We start from the raw sequence: 22,334 nt of genomic DNA, 5'->3' as shown, positions 1-22,334 counted from the left end.
TAAATAATATCTATAACTATTGGTTATGCTGCTGCCTTCTTGGGGAACCAGAAACTGAAAAAAACAAAGGTAAAGAGAGCCTCATTTTGTAGTAATATTTAATTCAGTAAAGCAATCTTAAAACCAATACATTTTGCAGTCACAAGTCAAGAATGATAATGGGCGTATATTGTAACCAAGTGGAGAAAGTCCTAGAAGCATTGGTCGTGAGCAGCTGATGCCTGTTGCCACAGAGTAGTTATATTAATCTTTACTCAGAAGGGTTTTGCACCACCTACAGTTGACCGAACACTGGCAAAAAAGACAGAAGAAAAGAAGAAAAAGCAGTGGGAGTTTCAATTCTCCGGACTGGTTGAGCAGCTATATTGCTCAGGATCAGGGGAGGTAAGTACAGCATGGACTGGGGGTTGGGGGTCTGGGTCCAATGTTACGTCTGTTAAGTCACCTTCACATATTTTCTGTAAAGGTGAACTATCCCCTTTGACGATTCACATATAGTTCTATTATTTAGAACTTTTACTTTACTAAAAAAAATAACTTTTTAAGAAAAATATTAACCCCATATATATATATATATATATATATATATATATATATATATATATGTGAGGAAAAATTAAAGGAGAGAGGAGATATAATTATACGACCTAAGGATAAAGGCAGGGGGGGGTGTTAATGGATAAGCATTTTTATCACACACAACTATTGGAGATGTTGAGTGATAAGTATATTGGATAAATATCCTACTAATGGTTACTAGGTGGAACTTAATATGGTTATAAGAATAGAATAATCACAAAAAAAGAAAAAAGGTTTCTTACACCTAGTTTTAATCCTATTACTACTATTTATACTTTGCCGAAGGTCCATAAAAGTCCCACTAATCCACCAGTGAGACCAATTGTGAATGGCATTGGATAAATTACGGCACAAGTGGGCCAGTATTTGAAGAAGTTTCTACAGACGAGTGTTGTGAGTTGGTACAAAGGCTTACTTAAGGGACACTAAGAATCTATTACAACCATTGAGAGAGGTAAAATTACCTGTAGGCAAGAAAGCTTTCCTCGTGACTGCTGATGTGTCATCGTTATACATGATCATTCAGCATGAAGATTCTTTACTTGCGCTTAATTGGGCCTTTAGTAGACGGGATGATTTACCATACCTTCAGAAGTAGTTTTTATTGATGGTGCTTGAATTTTGTCAATCCCATAACTATTTTTGGTACAATAACAAATTTTAAACGCAGAAAAGGGGCATGGCGATGGGTGCTAAATTTGCCCCAAGCCTCACCAACTTGTTCATGAACGAATGGGAAGACAAATTTGTATTCAATCAAACCAGGGATGAACTTTTGTTTTACAAAAGATTCATTAATGATTTAATCTTTATATGGGTCGGCACACAGGTGACTTTGGAGGCTTTCATGCAACATCTCAATAACAATCTAAATAATACAAAGTTAGAGTACCAATGTAGTGAAAAACAGATTAATTATGTGGACTTAACTATTATGAGACAGATTGATTCACTCACCACTAAAGTTTATTTTAAACCAACTGACCGTAATAGCTATCTCCCTATTTATAGTGGGCACCACCCAATTTGTTTAAAGAATATCCCAAAGGGACAACTCATGAGAGTGAGGAGGAGTTGTACTTCTGATCCTGAGTTTTTTACCCAATCTTAGATAAATAAAAATAGGTTTGTGGAGAAGGAATATAAGGGAGATGTACTATATGGGTTGATCAATTCAGTGAGCCCAGATTCACAATATAGTTGTCTAAGGGATCAGTCACTGTTAGGCAATGACAAACATGAATTGGGGTTCATAACTAATTACCATTCTCAGTTTAGGGAAGTAGAACAGATTTTTATTATATATTGGACGGTTCTAGGTATGGACAGATGTTTGAGGAATTCTTTACCAGATAAACCAGTGTTTATTTACTGTAAAACACCTTCCTTTGGGGATAAGGTGGTCAAGAAACTATTAGATCCACCAAAAAGACCAAAAATGTTTTGGGATAGGGTGGGTTGTTTTGCATGCAGATGATGCAGGTCTTATCAACAAGTAGGAACGCATATGAGGGGTTTGACCTCATTTAGATCAACTGGTAATGGGAGGCAGTTTGACATTAAGGATTTCCTCTCTTGTAACTCCATATATGTAGTGTATGCTCTGGAATGTCAATGTGGTCTCATGTACATTGGCCGGACCAAGAGACCATTGGGCAAAAGAGTATCTGAACATATTGCCAACATTTGTAAGGGGTACAAAGATCATAGTGTCTCCCTACATTTTAAACGTAAACATAACCAGGATCCCTCTGGACTCAAATTTTGGGACATTGATAAGATGTATCCAGATTGGCGAGGGTCTAATCGGGTAAAAGAATTATGTAAACTCAAGACCGAGTGGATATATCTGATCGATATGAATATTGAGCTGAACCTCAATTGTTTTATTAGTGATTATTAATCTGCATTGAGGGGTTTATAATGCTTATATAACTATGTTTTTACACATTTTGATTTTATTTTCATTTATTTATTTATGGCATTACTCTTCTAATACTGCATACTGATATGATGCAAATAACATAGCAATTCTAGATGACGAGTGGGAACCAGAGATGTGTTTCCTATTTCCTATGTAGAATATTACTGTCACCGATAGATACATAGCCAACAGGCAGAAGGGGTTAATACTAATGCCATTGTGGGCTTAAATAGGAGAGGCCATGCCGCATGACCATGCCTGCTAAAGAAGACGGCATAACGAAATGCGTCCGCGGCGTGATCACGTGGCCTCTGTAACTAATTGACGAGTTGAGTGTGGCGGCGGATTCGGAGGAGCCCGGCAATTACCTGACTTGCAGGACGTCAGCAAGTAGCGGTGAGACACTCCGTTCATGCGGATCACTGACACGAGTTCATTGCTTGTATTTTGTGTATACCTTGTAAGTGTATTTTAAAGGGCGAATGGGGGCAATAAAGGTTGAAACTATATTATGCCATGTACCGCATCTCTTCATTGCATGCACTGTGGTTATGGATGGATTTATGGATGAACTGCCTATGTGAATAAAAAGTTGACGTATGACCCTGGATGATTCCTATATGATATTGTATTAAGGCGTATCTATGTCCATGATCTGGTGGTGAGTTCTCTATTCAAAGGGAAAGGATCACATGAGGTGTGGTGAAGGCACTGACAGGATTTAATCCAGTATCAAGTCAGTGATTTAACTCTGTCTACCACCTATCACGTTTAGTCATACTCTCATAATTTCATCTATGGACTATGCATGAACTCTATCATTTGATGCAATTTGTTCATCTCTTTAGCGCTGCCTGAGCTGTTTTGGTGATTTCATTAATCCAGCATTGTGTTTATATATGTTTATTCAATGGTAGCAGCTAAGCATTTATAGTTTTCACTTTTGGTGTCACAACTTTTATTATTTAATTATTTTGATATATTTCCATTGTTTGGCGCTGGGGTAGTTTTTACTATTTTGTATTGCCTTTTTGTATTATTTATCTCCGTCTATCATTTATTTTTTATTTTTTTTTTGCTCTGAAGCGTGGAGATGTTATCCATAGCCTTCGTGAAAAACATGTCATTATATATCATCTGTGAAAAATCCATTCTACTGTATACAAAATACAACTCAATTTTAACATAGCCGTGTGACATAATAAAATGAGGAAGTCACAAAGCCATTACAAAAAATGTAATAAAAAAGATGATAAACTCAGTTACACTGTATACTTATCATCATAATGGCCATATCGCCACATGTAACATGATAATAACATAATACCTGTAATAGCAACTAGCTAAAGTAAACCCGTGGATTTTCCTTTCACGCCAAAGGGACAGGTTGATTTCATTGGCCCACCCTTCTTCAAGAGAAACACAGAGGTAGATATCTGTAATGTAAATCATATTTGAAATACAAATATTTACATCATTTCCATATAAAAGTGCATTCATAAAGTATTCAGATCCCCTTTACTTTTTTCAATATTGCTATGTTGCAGCCTTGTACTATCTTCTAAAAACCGGGTCGTGTCTCTTCAGCGGCCAGCGGCCTTTTATGTCTCTGCCAAGAGTCTGCTTCAGTGGGACAGTATACTCTTCATTTTCATATACTAACTGCTGAACTGAGCTGAAATAATGAGGCCTTAATTGAAACATTTTACATGGCCTCTCTGACAAAGTGAAGGATGCATTTATGGTAAGAACCATCCCCGCTGATCTGAACAATGCCATCTCCTTGTGTAACCAGATCGATATTCGCTTTTAGAAGAGTGCCCTAGAAAAAAGATGCCAGCACTCCTTGGCCCTTAGTCAGCTTGAGCTCCCCTCCCTTCGACCCGTGGAGCATCCCCTGCCAGCTGAGGAACCTATGCAGCTGGGCAATACCAGGCTATCTTCCGAGGAACGAGCCAGGCGCAGAACTCTTGGCCTGTGTCTCTATTGTGGGGGCGAAGGTAATTTTCATGACATCTGTTCACTTTGTCCGGGAAACGGTTGGGTCTAATACATCTGGAAGGTGGAGTATTGGACTCAGAAATATCATCTTTACCTTCTCGCCTCTTTCTTTTGTGTTCCTCCATGTTGACACTTCCTCTCAGTCTTGGCATATCTGGATTCCCTAGCCGCTGGCAATTTTATGGACTGGGGAACTACATCTTCCATGAAGCTTTCCCTTTCACCCCTCCCCACTCCGCTGGTGAGTGATGGCACCGTTTTTCCATGGGGCCCTATCTGCTTCCAGACCCTCCCTGTTAAGATGTTGGTAGGGGTACTCCACTAGGGGTGGATAGTCTTCCTTATACTACCTTAGGTCTCAACCCCTATTGTATTGGGCCTTCCTTGGTTACAGCTCCATTCTCCACACGTTGACTGAACTTCTGGGCAGATTCTGGCTTGGGGTCCCTCTTGTTTCTCGTCCTCCTTACTCAAGGTTGCCCCAAAGGAGAGACTTTCAGTTGCCACCACATCAGTATCTTCCATTTTCCTGTTGCATATAGCGTTCTCCAGGATGTGTTCTGCAAGCAAATCAGCTGAGGTGCTTCCTTCTCACAGGTCCTTTGACTGTGCTATTGACCTTGTTCCCAGAGCAACTCTGCCCAGGGGTCGTACCTACCACGTGTCCATCCCAGAGACCCAGGCCATGTCGGAGTATGTTGCTGAAAATCAGGAAAAAGGATTCATCCAGAAATCCTCTTTGTCTGCAGGAGCAGGGTTCTTTTTGTTGCCAAGAAAGATGGTATTTTAAGACCCTGCATTGACTATCGAGGCTGGAACGCAGTGAAAATCAAAAATCAATACCCCTTACCCTTAATATCTGAACTGTTCGGCAGATTGAAAGATGCCTCCATTTTTACTAAGTTGGATCTCAGGGGTGAATACAATCTAATCTGGATACGGGAAGGCGATGAATGGAAAATGGTATTTAACACTAGAGATGGACTTTACGAATACTTGGTTATGCCCTTTGGTCTGTGTAATGCCCCAGCTGTATTCCAAAACTTTGTCAACAAAATCTTCAGGGATCTGCTATATTAATTTGTTGTCATCTATCTGGATGACATTCTCATGTTTTCTGAAAACCTGGTTGTTCACAGAAACCATGTCTGGATTGTACTCCAACACCTTGGAGAGCATAATCTTTATGGCAAGTTAGAAAAGTGTTCTTGTGAATGTTCTGAGGTCCTTTTTTTTAGGCTGTTTTGTCTCTCGTTTGGGTCTTCGTATGGATCCTGGAAAGGTCTCGGCCATTACTAACTGGCCTCTCCCTACCTACCCCAAGGTGACATGCTTTCTTGGGTTCATTAATTATTACAAGCAGTTTATTAGAAATTACTCTTCCATTGCTGCGCTGATTATCGCCTTGACCAAGAAGGGTATGAATGCCAAGGAGTGGCCTTCAGACGCTGTCTCTGCCTTTTTCTAAGTTAAAACAGGCCTTTGTTTCTGGAACATTCTTGAGGAGAACTACTCCTGGGGAGCCATTCTTTATTGAAGTGGATGCTTTTTCGACTGGGGTGGGAGCTGTGCTTCTTTAATCCTTTGAGGGGAAACGTCAACCATGTGTGTTTTTTCTCCAAGAAATTTTCTCAATAAGAGAAAAATTACGCTATTGGCAACTGGGAACTAGCAATTTAATTGGCATTAGAGGAGTGGCGTCATCTCTTGGAGGGTTCCTCTTACTCCATAACAATTTTCCCTGCTCATAAAAATCTGCAGTACTTACTGAATGCCAAACATCTGAATCCCAGACAAGCCAGATGGAGTCTTTTCTTTTCCTGTATTAATTTCACCTTTATGTACAAACCTGGTTCTTGCAACAGTTGGGCTGATGCACTCTCTTATTTGACACTCTGGATGAGGAGCCCACCTCTGAAACTGAACCAATCATTTCTACCTCATGCACTCTTGTCCATTTTACCACTCTGGAGTCATAAATTTCTCCTGGCAAGACCTTCATCTCCACTGAGCTAAGAGCTAAGATCCTTCATTGGGGACATGATTCCAAAGTGGCAAGTCATGCTAGATTCCGCCAATTCTTCCTTCTCATCAGTCGCCTACTTCTGTTCAGATGTCAAAGACTACATTAAGGCTTGTCATGTCTGTGCCTAGTCTAAATCCTTCATGCTGGCTCCTGCTGGTCTTCTCATGCCCTTGCCCATTTCGAAGGAGCCCTGGTCTCACGTTGCCATGGACTTTATCACCGATCTTCAACCGTCTGAGAATAAAACGGTCATTTGGGTGGCAATCGATCGATTCTCCAAGATGGCTCATTTTGTTCCTGTTCCTGGTTTCCCTTCTGCTCCTGCTCTGGTTCCTATTTTTGTATAAATCTTCCGCCTCCATGGGGATCCTTCCCATATTGTTTCTGACAGGGGTGTTCAATTCCCATCTCGCTTTTAGAGAGCCTTTTGCAAATCCCTCAATATTATCTTGGATTTTTCCTCTTCTTACCACCCTCAATCCAATGGACAGACTTAGAGGGTTAATCAGGATTTAGAGGTCTTTCTCCACACTTTAGTCTCTGCTCATCATGATGATTGGTCCTCTCTACTCCCGTGGGCAGACTTCTCTCACAATAATCATGTTAACATCAGTTCTCAGAAGACACCCTTTCTCACAGTTTACGGCAGACACCCTCAGCTCCTTCTTCCTATATGACCTGTTCTCTGGACATTCCAGCTTTGGCTACGATTCAAGAATCATTCATTTCTTTTTGGGGTGACGTTCATGTTTCCCTCCAGGCAGCTGCCGAAAAATTAAAAAGTTTTTCTGACCGTCACAGGCTTAAGCCACGTTCTCTACAGCCAGGACACAAAGTCTGGCTTTCCACCAGGAACATCAAGCTCTAGGTTTCTTCTCTGAAATTCGCTCTAAGATTCATTGGCTCGTACATTATAATTTTTAAGCTAAATCTGGTTGGTTTTACATTTTAGATCCCTAAAAACCTCAAGATATCAAACTCTTTTCATGTTCCCCTTCTGAACCCTTTAGTCCTCAATACATTCTCTCATCCTCTCCCTACCTTGGTTCCGGTCTTTGAGGATAATCAGGAATACGAGGTTAGTCAAATTCTGGCTTCCCGGCTCTGTAAAGGCCTTCTTCAGTACCTCATGCATTGGAAAGGTTTTGATCCTAAGGGGAGGTCTTGGATCCTTGCATCTTATGTCTTTGCACCTCATCTTTTGAGGAGGTTTAATTTGAGGTTCCCCTCCAAGCCTGGGCCCAAGCAGAGGAGGGGGTGGCCTCGTAAGAGTGGGGGTACTGTCATAAATCTGTAGTAATGTTTCATGCCCTGACTGTCTGCTTACCTCTCTGGTCTGTGTATCAGCTTTAGGGACCGTGCTCTCACACCTGTGTGTTTACGTAATCTTCTCGCTGCATGGCTCCACCCCAGCCTCTAATAGGAAACACTATATTAGCCTGCGCACTGCAATCCAGCTTTTGCCCGAGCAACAGTTGTGTGGAGGTTTCCCTGAGTGTTTCTTGCTTTGTGCTCTACGTCTGATCTCTGTGTACCGACTTTGGCTTGTTCACCTGACCATCCCTGTCTGCTTTTTGCCCTGACCTTTGGCTTGTTTGCCTGACTATCCCTTGTGGCCCTGTACTGCTTCCTCTCCATCCATCAGAGCCAGCCGTGAGCGTAAGCTGGGAGACCCTTGGGGCTGCGACCTGGAGTCAGCTGCAGCCAAGTCCATCCTCACCATCAGAGATCTGGTGAAAACCTGCTGGCTCTTAGACTCCGCACCCTGGGGAATCTTATTCTCCAGCTCCCTGTCCAGGACTGTGGCTGTGTGTCACGGAACCATGAACCAGACGTACAACAACAGATAAGTGAAAATTAGAAAGCTTTATTGAAAAACAAGCTATAAAGCAAAAGTCCAAACGGATGGCGAAACCGATGCAGAGTCTTTGCGAAGCCAGGGGACAGGAACCAGCAGGGTAGTCAGACGAAGCCAGGATCAGGAACCAGCAGGGTAGTCAGACGAAGCCAGGATCAGGAACCAGCAGGGTAGTCAGACGAAGCCAGGAACAGGAACCAGAAGTAGCAGCAGTCTTAGTAGCATGTGAACACAGGAGGACCAAGCAGGGAACTGAAGCCACAGACCTCCTATATATATGAGCTAGGCATCCAGCTCCTCCCAGTGGGAAGGAGGAGCCGCAGGGTGGGAGGCTACAAGAAACCCAGAAACCAAGATGGCCGCCAGCACATGTCAAACGAAGGAGAACAGCAAGAAGGTAAGACCATGACAGTACCTCCCCCTCAAGGGCCCCTCCTCCGCGGAGTAAAGAACGGTTTCTGAGGAAAGCGTGCGTGGAAGGCTCGGAGCAAGGCAGGAGCATGGACATCTGCGGAGGGAACCCAGGAACGCTCCTCTGGACCATAACCACGCCAATGAACCAAAAACTGCACCTGACCGCGGACCAGGCGTGAGTCCAGGATATTGCTCACCTCATACTCCTCACGATTGCCCACTCGGACCGGACGAGGCCGAGGAACCGAGGAAGTGAAACGATTACACACCAGAGGCTTCAACAGGGAGACATGAAACACGTTGGAGATCCGCATGCCAGGAGGAAGCGCAAGGGCATAGGCTACCGGGTTTACCCTGCGAAGCACTCGGAAGGGACCAACAAAGCGAGGCGCCAGCTTGGGAGTGGGCACTCGAAGGTTGAGGTTGCGGGTGGACAACCATACACGGTCTCCGGCCTGGTAGGAAGGAGCAGGCGCTCGTCTGCGATCAGCCTGGAGTCTCTGGCGCTGCGCAGAGACCTCAAGGGACTTCTGGATCTGTACCCAAGAAGCACGTAGGACGGAAAGGTGATCCTCCACAGCCGGAATATCCTGGGGAGAGAATACCTCCGGTAACACGGCAGGTTGGAACCCATAGTTGGCCATGAAGGGAGACGTCCCAGAGGAAGAGTTCACCGCCGTGTTCCTGGCAAACTCAGCCCAAGGCAGGAGGTCAACCCAATTGTCTTGGTGATCGGAGACATAGCAACGAAGGAACTGCTCCAAGGCCTGATTGGATCGTTCTGCGGCCCCATTGGACTGAGGGTGGTAGGCCGAGGAGAAGGAGAGATGAATCCCCAACTGGGAGCAAAAGGCGCGCCAGAACCTGGACACAAACTGACTCCCCCGATCCGACACAATCTCCTTGGGCAAACCGTGCAACCGGAAGACCTCCCTGGCAAAAATCGTGGCCAACTCCTGTGCAGAGGGTAACTTCTTGAGAGGAACACAGTGACACATTTTGGAAAACCGATCCACAATCATGAGAATGACCGTATGGCCTCGGGATGCAGGGAGGTCCACAATGAAATCCATCCCCAGGTGTGACCATGGGCGGTCCCCGGTGGCTAAGGGTTGCAGAAGGCCCAACGGAAGGTGCCGAGGGGACTTACTCTGGGCACAAACGGAGCATGCCGCTACATATGCGGCGATGTCGGAACGTAGGGAAGGCCACCAGAACAGACGTGAAACAGCCCAGGACAGCTGATTCTTTCCAGGATGCCCCGCGGTCTTGGAGTTATGGTAGGTTCGCAACAACCGAGTGCGCAACTCCTCAGGCACAAAACATCTGCCGTTGGGTCTCCCAGAGGGAGCACCAGATTGAGCCGCCAAAATCTGCTCACCCAGGGGAGAGGTCAGGCTGGTGCGAATGGCAGCCAGGATCTGATTCGGAGGTATGACCGAAGTCGGAATCGACTCCTCCCTGGACAGGTCGGAGTACTGCCGTGATAAGGCATCAGCCCTGATGTTCTTGGAACCGGGTAGGTAGGAGACCACGTAATTAAAACGTGACAAGAACAGAGCCCATCTGGCCTGACGTGGTGTCAATCTCTTGGCCTCAGAGAGGTAGGTCAGATTCTTGTGGTCCGTCAGGATGAGGACCGGAACCACCGAACCCTCGAGCAAGTGCCTCCATTCTTTAAGAGCCTGCACGATGGCCAATAACTCCCTGTCACCAATCTGGTAGTTGCACTCCGCGGAAGACAGTTTCCGGGAGTAAAACCCACAAGGAAGCAGAGGACCCTCTGGTGTTCTACGCTGAGACAGAAGGGCGCCTACTCCCGTCTCAGACGCGTCCACCTCGAGGACAAAGGGCAACCCAGGGTTGGGATGCGACAGAATCAGAGCCGACACAAAGGCGGACTTTAGAGCCTCAAAAGCTCGGATGGCCTCGGGCGGCCAGACCTTGGAATTACTGCCCTTCCTGGTCAGATCCGTGAGAGGCTTGGCTAGCATGGAAAAGTCCCTGATGAACTTCCGATAATAATTGGCGAAGCCCAAAAAGCGCTGCAGGGAGCGAAGACCACTGGGCTGGGGCCACTGTAAGACAGCCGAAACCTTCTCAGGATCCATGGAGAACCCCTCAGCGGAAATGATGTAACCTAAGAAGGTTACCTGGGATCGGTGAAATTCGCATTTCTCAAGCTTACCGAACAGCTTGTTCTCTCGTAACCATTGCAACACACGTTTGACATCCAGAATGTGGGTCTCCATGGACTCAGAATATACCAAGATGTCATCCAGGTAGACCACCACACACTGCTGCAACAGGTCACGGAAAACATCGTTGATGAATTCCTGAAAGACTGCGGGCGCATTGCACAGCCCAAAGGGCATAACCAAGGATTCATAATGACCGGTCCTGGTGTTAAACGCGGTCTTCCACTCATCGCCCGCCTTGATCCTTACGAGGTTATATGCCGCCCTCAGGTCGAGTTTGGTAAAGACCGTGGCCCCTTTAAGGCGATCGAACAGCTCGGAAATCAAGGGTATCGGGTAAGCGTTCTTGATCGTGATGCGATTGAGACCCCTGTAATCGATGCAAGGCCTCAACTCACCGCCCTTCTTTTTCACAAAGAAAAATCCAGCCCCTGCCGGGGACGAGGATTTGCGAATGTGTCCGCGTGAAAGCGCCTCCTTCACGTACTCCTCCATGGCCTCATTCTCCGCTACCGACAGTGGATAGACTTTGCCACGAGGAGGAACGGCACCAGATTGTAACTCGATGGCACAATCGTATGGGCGGTGCGGAGGTAGGGCAACCGCGCGCACCTTATCGAATACATCCCGGTACTCCTCGTATTCAGGGGGCAACAGAGAGTCCGAGGAAGTACACAGCAACTTGACAGGCCCATGGATGCAACTAGCCCCACACTGCGGTGACCACGAGAGGATCTCGGCCGATCTCCAATCGAAAATCGGATTATGCTTCTGGAGCCAGGGGTACCCCAAGACCACCGAGTAGTGTGGAGACGAAATAACCTGGAAGCAGACCGACTCTCTGTGGACGGCACCAATGGCTAACCCCACTGGAAGGGTCTCATGAGTCACGTGTGGCGGCAGAAGGGGTCTGCCGTCTATCGCCTCAAGAGCCAGAGGAGAACCTCGAGCCTGCAGAGGAATGGAATTGGCGGCAGCGAACACACTATCAATGAACAAACCACCAGCACCAGAGTCCACCAACGCCTGGGTCGTCACCGAGCCCCCGACCCAGGAAAGGACAACAGTGATCAGTGGTTTGTCAACACGGGAAACCGGGGACGAGGAGACTCCACCCAAGATCTGCCCCCGACAGGATCTCAGGTGCGAGCGTTTCCCTGGACGGTTCGGACATGCCAACCGAAAATGCCCACCGAGACCACAGTACATGCATCGGCCCTCGCGTCTCCGGAGTACCCTCTCCCCCTCGGACAGGCGAGCAAACCCCAGCTGCATGGGTTCACCCCCAGACAAGTCATCCCCAGGAGGCGTAGGAGGAGAGGGAGGCACGGGTGGGACAACAAAGGTAGGCGCCAATCTGTTAGGAGGCCTCCGCAGACTCTCCTTAAAGGAAGGTCTCTCCCTGAGTCTAGTGTCAATCAAAATCAGGAAAGAAATAAGAGACTCGAGCTCCACTGGTAGGTCCTTAGCTGCAACCTCATCCTTCAAGGCATCCGAGAGACCATGAGAGAAAGCAGCGACCAGAGCCTCATTATTCCAGCCCACCTCTGCTGCCAGGGTACGAAACTCAATGGCGTATTCAGCTACGGATCGTGAACCCTGTCTGATGGACATAAGGAGCTTCGCAGCAGAGGCAGCACGAGCCGGCACATCGAATACCTTCCGAAGAGAAGCAACAAAACAGGTGATCCTGCTGATCAAGTCTGGCAACCAGCGTGGGTAGTGAGGATGGCCCTGTACCGTCAGAATTCGTGGCCTGTGGTACCGTGCGTTCAAGCAGGGTTTGCAACGCCACGGCGAACCGACCCAACAGGTGATCCTGCTGATCAAGTCTGGCGACCAGCGTGGGTAGCGAGGATGGCCCTGTACCGTCAGAATTCATGGCTTGGTCCTAATGTCACGGAACCATGAACCAGACGTACAACAACAGATAAGTGAAAATAAGAAAGCTTTATTGAAAAACAAGCTATAAAGCAAAAGTCCAAACGGATGGCGAAACCGATGCAGAGTCTTTGCGAAGCCAGGGGACAGGAACCAGCAGGGTAGTCAGACGAAGCCAGGATCAGGAACCAGCAGGGTAGTCAGACGAAGCCAGGATCAGGAACCAGCAGGGTAGTCAGACGAAGCCAGGAACAGGAACCAGAAGTAGCAGCAGTCTTAGTAGCATGTGAACACAGGAGGACCAAGCAGGGAACTGAAGCCACAGACCTCCTATATATATGAGCTAGGCATCCAGCTCCTCCCAGTGGGAAGGAGGAGCCGCAGGGTGGGAGGCTACAAGAAACCCAGAAACCAAGATGGCCGCCAGCACATGTCAAACGAAGGAGAACAGCAAGAAGGTAAGACCATGACACTGTGACCCTGTGTAGCTGCTTCTCTGAGCCATCGACCATCAGCAGGCAACAGTTGGGTTTTACAACCTCCGCAGTGCACTCCCCGTCACTTGAACCCGCAGGTGACACTGATGGATACTTAATATATACACACACACATATATATATATATATATACACATATAGAAATACATTTATGTAAGAAACTATATTTCCGTTGTGATTTACATTACAAATACTTACCTTTGTGTTTCTCCTGAAGAAGCAGACCATTGGTCTAAGTTCCTGCATCAATGACTCGGTGTGAGATCAACTGTATTTTTTTTTTTTTTTTCAGTTTTTAATACATTCCAAGAAAATATAACAGATATACTGCAAAGGCCTTGGAAATAGCAAACATAGCAAAAAATACAAAGAAATTCAAAAGTTAGATATAACAAGAGGTATAATTATAGAGCATAAACATGAAAAATATCTAGGCATCAAAAGAGGGAATATCTTGCAGACGTAAGATACCTAAGATGTATTATCATCCCAGAATATAGCATATATTGTCAGGAGTGGAAGTGTGGATGAACACATCCTACTAGGACAAAATGTTGGCAAAACAAAATAGATATAACTCATACAGCAACCTCTAAAGGCAAGCACTTCCCAGTATAAGTGTCGAAATACAGGGGGGTACCTAAGCATCATGTAATGGGGGGATCGAGGGGCTGACCAGTGTCAGATATCTTCAGTTTCCACAAGGTGTTGGTAAGGTAAGCTTTCAGGGGCCAGTCTGTAAACTGAAATGGTTCAATGAGAAGGGTGAGTTCCACCATAGAAAAGGAATGCTCCATTACATTTTTCCTCCAGGAGAAGAAGCATTGGGTAGTTTTGTAATTCTGAAAAATTGTGTTTAAATAAAACAGGGACTCTAAATCCCTTTTTTTTTGGCTGAAATAACTGTAGTTTTATTATGTTATGTGCTGAGTTTTTCTGATTATTAGGTCTGTACTATAGATATTAAAATTATATAATTCACACTAATGGATTGTTGAATGTCTTAGAATTTGTTTGTAGATGATACACTCTCTTAGGGTGTACATTTCAAGGTGACAGATTTTGATTCGGATCAATAAAAATACATAAAATGTATTTTTAATCATAAGCTTTTTGGTTCACTAGCTGATCTTTACATACAGTAGCTACAGTACATTGTAAGATGAGGGTTGAGAAAAGACATATGTCCATCTAATTCAGCCAACATACAGTGCATCCAGAAAGTATTCACAGAGATTCACATTTTCCACATTTTGTTACGTTACAGCCTTATTCCAAAATAGATTAAACATTAAATAGATTATATTTAATATTTTTTTCAAATTTCTACAAACAATACCCCATAATGACAATGTGAAAGAAATTTGTTTGAAATCTTTTCAAATTTATTAAAAATAAAAAACAACAAAAATCATATGTAGAGTATTTAACCACTTTAAGACCGGAAGGATTTGCCCCCTTAATGACCAGGCCACTTTTTCAACTTGGCAGTGTGTGATTTTAACTGACAATTGCGCGGTCGTACCCAATTTAATTTTACGTCCTTTTTTTCCACAAAGAGAGCTTTCTTTGGTGGTATTTGATCACCTGTGTGATTTTTATTTTTTGTGCTATACACAAAAAAAGAGCAAAAATTCAGAAAAAAAATCAATATTTCTCACATTCTGCTATATAACATTCCCCCAAAAAAATGTAAAAATCTAAATTTTTTAACATTTTATGCCAATTTGTTTTCTGCTTCATATTTTTGTTAAAAAAAAACTCAATAAGCGTATTTTGATTGGTTTGCACAAAAGTTATTGTGTCTACTAACTACGGGAAAGATTTATGTCATTTTTATTGTTTTTTTTTGTTTTTTACTAGTAATGGTGGCGATCTGGGATTTTTTGTGGGACTGCGACATTGCGGCAGACAGATTGCACCCCTAACTGACATTTTTGACACTTTTGGAGGTACCAGTGACATTTCTACAGCAATCAGTGCTAAAAATATGCACTGTTACTGTAATAATGCCATTGACAGGGAAGGGATTAGCCCTGTGGGTGATCAAGGGGTTAAATGTGAGCCTAGGGGAGTGATTCTAACTGTGGGGGGGGGGGTGGCTTCTAAAATTACCATAGAGACATGTGATCCTATATAGAAGGATCACATGGGCTCTATGATCATTCCAGGGAGAAGAACGATCGGCAGGAGCGGCTGCCTGCCGCATTACATCTGCGGCTGCGGTCGTAAACAGGTTAAGTATTCACAATCACAACCTTTGCTCAATACTTTGTTGAAGCACCTTTGGCACCAATTTCAGCCCAGAGTTCTTTTAAGTATGATGCTACAAGCTTGACACACCTATTTTTGGGCAGTTTCTCCCATCCTTCATTGCAGGACTTCTCAAGCTCCATCAGGATGGATGAGAGCGTTGGTGCACAGCCATTTTTAGATCTCTCCAAAAATGTTCGATTGGGTTCTGGCTGGGCCACTCAAGGTCATTCACGGAGTTGTCCCGTAGCTTCTTCTTTGTTATCTTGGCTGTGTGCTTAGGGCTGTTGTCAGTCAAGTTGGAAGATGAATCTTCGCCCCCCCAGTCTGAGGTCCAGAGCGCTCTGGAGTAGGTTTTTATCGAGGATGTCTCTTTACATTGATGCATTCATCTTTCCCTCAATCCTGACAAGTCTCCCAGTTCCTGCTGCTGGAAAACATCCATTGTCCAGGTGATGAGCGGGGCCTGGTTTCCTCCAGACAAGATGCTTGCCATTCAGGATAAGAGTTTAATCTTTGTTTTATTGGACTAGAGAATTTTGTTTCTCATGGTCTGAAAGTCCTTCAGGTGCCTTTTGGTAAACTCCAAGCAGGCTTTCATGTGCCTTTTAATGAGGAGTGGCAACTGCAGGCATCAACCCAGTATCGTTTCTTTAGAGCCTTCTGCTGACCCACATGATTTCTCCCATCTCACAATGAGGCCCGAGTGACCAGCCAGCACATCCACTGGCTGGCTGGAGACACGAACAAAGCCGGAAGTGGCATTTATCGGGTCTCGGATCTAGTAACCTGGAAGCAACGTCATGACATCACCTCCAGTTTACTGGAGCCTTAAAGGCGCCAGATTTAAAAAAAAAAAAATGTCAGTATTCAAAACAGCCAAACTTGGCGTTTTGAATGCTTTTAAGTGCAAAGGAGGGATTTGGGGTCTTAAAGATCCAAAACAATACCTGACTGTCACAAGGGATGTTTACAGTCCTTGTGACCGCAATAAAAGTGATAAAAAATAAAATAAAGGGACAGTGTAAAAATATATAAAAAAATTAAATAAGAAATAAAAATAAATTAAAGTGCCCCAGAATTGAACGCATATGTTAGTCGCACCCAAAATGTAAACAGTGTTAAAACCACACATGTGAGGTATCGGCGCGATCGTTAGAGGGAGAGCAATCATCCAAGTTTGGTGACTTGATAAAGTGCATGCGCGCAAAACGCGTAGTCAGGGCAACGGGGGCACTTGCGCTCCACACTAGTTTCTGGCTTTCTTCTGGATGAGCAGACTTCCTTCCGTCACTGCATGATTGCCTCGAGTGCCCCGGTGACGGATTCACCATGCACCGGCGGTTATCCGGCTTGGTCCATCTCTAGCCACCACTTCTGTTAGCCTCGGCATCTGACGTTTCTTGGATCCTTCCACCTGGCACCTTTAACTCCATCATTGCCTTTACCCGATCCTAGACCCAGTGAGGTAATGTGCTTTTATGTTCCTGTTTTTTTTCCAATAAACTATTTTAATGTCATTTATTGTTGACTTCAGGTCCTTCTTTGGTTTACATGCCTGTCAGATCCGTGCACTGTCATCCATCATTGTGCATTCTATTAGCATCCAATCCCATGCTTTGACTGGCAGCACAGTGATACTGACTCTGTATATTGGAGTTTATTTGCATTCACCCTCCTGATTAGGGGCCTCTCTACAAAGCGCCTGGAACCTGTTGGGTTTGCTGTCTTTATCATGGATTTATCATCTAATGCATGCTATCAAGTGGAATTTTCATCCTCTTATGACTAATATTTTGGATTTTTTAGTCTAAGCTAAGGATGTCCAATCTGAGTTGTAGTCACACAGTCTTTTGGTATTTTTTAATGGTTTGTGAGATGACAGCTGTTTAACTTTATCTACAAGCCTACAGGTACTGTCAGAGATGTGTTAGGTGTTAATTCTTGTCTACAAGCCTATTGAGTTTCTAAAGTCCACTACCCAAATTTAGTGTTGGCAGCTAGGTTGTAGATAACTCATGCTTCTATTGTGTACCTTGTCTGTGTTTGTTGGGTTTCCCTTAAGCCCTGGACTTTGAGTGTTTCAACCTGCTGCTAGATGTGTTCTTTAGCAGGTAGAGTGAGAAGCTACTACAGTATGTAAGGGCTTGTAAATATTTTGCTTTAGCCAAACACTGAGGGGTTAATAGCAGCGATGTTGATGGGGAAGAAAATAAGTATTTAGGGAAACCTTATAAAAGGGTCCATTCCCCCAGTCATTGCCTTAAGAGGATGTAATGGTGGAGGTCCTTTGATTGCCTTCCATACCTTCTAGTTGGGAGGATGAGAAGAGTCAAGATTACCTTTGCCTCCCAGGCCTTTCACTTGGAGAAGGAGCAGCTGCAAAGCATAGGGCCTAAGATTAGAAGCTGGCCTAGGTTTGGGTCTCGAAGACAATGCACTATTTAAGCAATTCTAGAGAAATGCTTAAATAGTGCATTACAATTTAACTAAACCCATTGGATTTTAGTTGACTAAAATGTACTGCAGATTTTAGTCGACTAAAATGCGACTAAAACTAAAACAGTTCAGATGACAAAGATACAAATAAAACTCAAATGGCATTTTAGTCAAAAGACTGTGATTAAAACTACATCTAAATTTAACCTAAAAATTAACACTGCCTGCAGATTGGTGCGGAGTGATAAGTACCCCAAAGAAGACACTCCATTCCAGTGCAGAAACATCTTCTTCTTGCAAGATTTTGGCTGTTCTGCATTTCTCCGGATCTTGCTAGAAGGAATGTGACATCACCCTCGTCTAGGTAAGATACGGTAAGTACATAATCTACTCTTTGTTCTTTACAGGTCCATTTATGAACTATGATTAGGCAGTGCATTTCAAAGGGAAGGGTTGGAACTAATAAATGAACTTTATGCATTTTACTGCAATGTCCACTTTAAGTGATGTTGCATATTGAGGAATCAGGAACTATGTCACTCAAAAATAATACCACGAGCTCCAATAATGCTTTACTATATTTTATTTTTATTAAGGAAAAGGACATATCAGATCAGACTGTCAGATATAGCACAAAAGAAACGACCAACCATTCCTTTAAACTAATAAGTAGGAAAGGGAAACATAAAGAAATAGTTATAAGAATTATCACTATAGTAAGAATGTAAATCAAACTGAAACCATAAGACACCAAAATGAGCTCCTCTATTCTGGACCAAGCCAATCAAATTACCAAACAATAGGTATCATTTCAGAAAAAATATTCGAAATGTTAGCTTGTATTTTTAAATGTGATTGCAAAGACTAGCATGATACGATGTACATTTATTATTACACTGTATATGAATGTACAAATGTGTGAACTTTTCTATACATGGTCCATCAAATGCACATTGTGTCCTGTAGTGATGTCACTTCCTTCCAGAACCGGTAGATTTCCTCTTTGTGACATCTGTTGCTCTTCTATTGAACTGTAATCAAAGAGAGGTCCATGTCAGCAAATATTAAAACCATATTTAATAAATAAATACGTCTTTTTGTTTCACATTTTCTCATTGATCTATATAAAATTTATGTGGATTTGCGTATCCAATATCGATGGCGCATGCTCAAAAATAATCTGTCCATACATTCCCTTTTGTATTTATCTGCTAAGAATAATAAAGGGTAAAACTATGACTATTCACACATTTTGTTGTTATCTTTTCTTCCTTGTTGGTCTTTATTTTGATACGCTGTATTTCATTATCACATTCCAACTTCACTAGAGGTTCTGTGAACACCATGTCTGCTTAAAGGGGGGCTAAGGTGAACTTGGCTTTTAAGAGGGGACTATAGCGGGTTATGGTCAATTGAATTTCAATTTCTTTTATATTGTTTTTTTAATTGTAGAAAATTTATATTTTACATATAAATTATATATATCAATATATTTATATATGTATATTTATAGAAATATATATATACATATATTTATATTTACATATAAACATTTAATATACTGTATGCTGTTTCTTATTTTCAGTGTATGCAGTGCTTTAGGGGTCTTCTAATAGGAAAGCCTAGCCCCGGTTCTGTACTTTTTAATTGTAATTGAAGATCATTCAGCTGTGTGTGTAACCTGAGCTCCTGCTATTAAAAATCTATATTTGCACCACAGCAGTGTTATACTTTTAATGCAATATGTGTTTTTTATTAGGCTGGCTGAAAGAAATAAAAATCAAGTTTTTTTTTTAATTCTCTTCTGCTCTTGATTATAATAAATAACTATTAGCACATGTAACCTTATAAACAGTCAGTAGTTTTCATGTAGTCAGGCCTGACCATAGACCTGCAGGGTCAGAGAGGAGCAGTGAAGCACATCGAATGTGTAACATAAGAGAACTGGAAGTACAACCTACATTTGTAATAAGCAAAAAAAAATAAAAAATGGGGGCCCCTTATGTACACATAGTTACAAACTATTAAAACATCCAAGATTTCTAAAATTATACTACGTACTAATTATTTTATTTATTTTAAGTATCTATAATAAATATTATTTATAGGAAGCTTATCATATGTAGATATACAGTATATGTTTATAAAATCCTAAAGTCAATATAATTCAAGATAAATTTACTTTAGAAAAAAAAAATGGGACTTCTATTATCTGATATCATCCAATGCTGATATCAGTTATAAGCAGATAGAACTGAGCTACTCACAGAAGGTATAAGTGGCTTGGAAGCCCTTGGCCTGGTTAGACTTGTCACTGCGGAATACGAGAACCATAGAATTGCCTTTGGAGTAATACACAGGGATGCTGCGATCTCCACAGAATGGACCCCTTTGTGTACCATCCATGAAGAGTATTAGATAGTCGTACATACAGAAACTGCCATACTCTACATGGAAGTCACTTATGGTCAGAGCAATCTGAAAAAGAAATAAAATTTTGACTAACATGACAGCGGTGTGTTCATGAAATGAATGAACAAACAAATCAATTTTATTGCATAAAAGGGAGTGAGTATATTGTTGCTTACAATTCATTGATATTACAGTCTAAAATGCTGTATGACATTTAAGCAGTATTAAACCCAAGAGCAAACATTTATTATATTGTAGCTTACCACATTTTACAAGGGATGACTGCTTTCATTTTCTTTTTTAGGCTTTTTTTTTTTAGAAAACTGGTGCCGCCACCACATCTAATGATTGGTAAGCTGCAATATATTACATTTTTGGTTTTGGGTTTAATACCACCTTAGGGATGATACTGCACATAAAAGACAGTGCTTAGGAATCTTGTCGGAAAAAGGAAGTCCTTATGATATCTTGTGGTGTAGTTAGGGTTGCCACCTCATAGCTTTAAAACCGAACACATATTAATTACACAGGTTCTGTGGCTGATTAAAGTAGTAATTAAACTTACTTGGTTCCTCGTCTACATTAAATTAGCCTCAGAACCTGTGTAATTATTATGTATTTGGGTTTAAAGGGGTGAGGTGGCAGCCGTAGGTGTAGTGGTCACCAATCTACTACCAGTTATCAGCCAGTTATACAAATTACCACCAACACTTCGTGTCATCACTGGGGAATGGTCCAGAAAGTCTTGGTGGTAGATAGTCTTAGAGCAATCTACTTTAGATTTGCCAACAGCCATGTGGTGTAATGGCCTAAACAATATATTCAGTTTCCATTCATTCAGGTAGGTCCTGGTAAATGATGAGGATTTGAGAGGGGGTTGTACATTCAGACTGTAATGTGTCTGTCCAACATTAAAGTTTTGGCTGTGTGACAATTTTACAGAATTAGGAAGTCTGGGATTTAGAGAGAATTTTTAAGGTATCTTGCTTTACCTTATATCCGACAGGAGCTGTGATGGTGTAGTTACAATTCATATTTGGACTGTAATTTCCTGGGTATCCCGGAGATGCAAAGTTGCCTTTAGAGTTAAAGAAGGTCCCTCCACACTGAACTGTGTGAATATAGATATAATCAATACAGTAAAGAGATTTATAATAGTATACAACACTTTATGTTTATGCATATATACTGTAAATACGTAGTTCATCCCTATTTTAGAGTTCCAGGTTGGTCTTAGGCTAGGAACCCACTCTCCAACCCTCATAGCAGAGCTCAGACCTAGAGATGGCCTACAAAGGCACCACATTCTGTTTTAGGGCAAGAAGGGGAGAAAGTCACATGTTCTGCCTTACCCAGAAGTGTTTCACAGGACACCACCATGTATCCATCTTGTTTCTCCCCCACTTCAATGCATGGGTTAAATGCTTCTTTAGTCTAGAACAGCCTTTCTCAACTATTTCAATACAGGGGAACCCTTGAAAAAACTTTCCAGTCTCAGAGAACACCAGATAAAAGTTGCTATATCTACAACTCATGATACATTAGTGTGATGGTCAGTGGGAAGAATGCTCCTTACACTTGTGGTCATTTGGAAGAATTCCCCCCTTTCAGATAGCTAAAAGAACCAATGGTGACGGAAGTAACTTATCTGATTGGCAGAAATTTCTCATTGCTCAAGGAACCCCTACCAACCTCTGAAGGAACCCTAGGGTTCCATGAAACCCTGGTTGAGAGATTTTTATGATATGTTATGGAAATAAAAAATGTAATACTTTTTTAAAATTAAAATATATGGATATTTCTTGTCTTTGGTTGCCTACAAAATCCCAAAAGAGGTTTTGTATATATAGTT

The 22,334-nt window shown here is 42.8% G+C and overlaps 2 protein-coding genes across 2 annotated transcripts in view; one reads left to right on the top strand and one right to left on the bottom strand.

The window, feature by feature from the left end:
- LOC309569128 (cubilin-like) overlaps positions 1 to 22,334 on the top strand; it is a gene marked incomplete at both ends in the record, with an annotated part of 322,027 nt that overhangs the window by 58,603 nt on the left and 241,090 nt on the right. The gene's annotated exons all lie outside the window — the stretch shown is intronic.
- Positions 1 to 22,334, bottom strand: part of LOC309569808 (embryonic protein UVS.2-like) — a gene marked incomplete at both ends in the record, with an annotated part of 40,948 nt that overhangs the window by 11,458 nt on the left and 7,156 nt on the right. The window contains 2 exons of the mRNA XM_082275811.1: positions 20,338 to 20,548; positions 21,475 to 21,593. Of these exons, the coding sequence (XP_082131937.1) occupies positions 20,338 to 20,548; positions 21,475 to 21,593 (330 nt within the window). The remainder of the gene's footprint in view (positions 1 to 20,337; positions 20,549 to 21,474; positions 21,594 to 22,334) is intronic.

The sequence above is a fragment of the Pelophylax lessonae genome (assembly GCF_965119305.1).
Source record: "Pelophylax lessonae genome assembly, chromosome: 13".
Lineage (NCBI taxonomy): Eukaryota > Metazoa > Chordata > Amphibia > Anura > Ranidae > Pelophylax > Pelophylax lessonae.
Note: the sequence above shows the minus strand (reverse complement) of the source record. Positions and strands in the feature narration are given on the sequence as shown.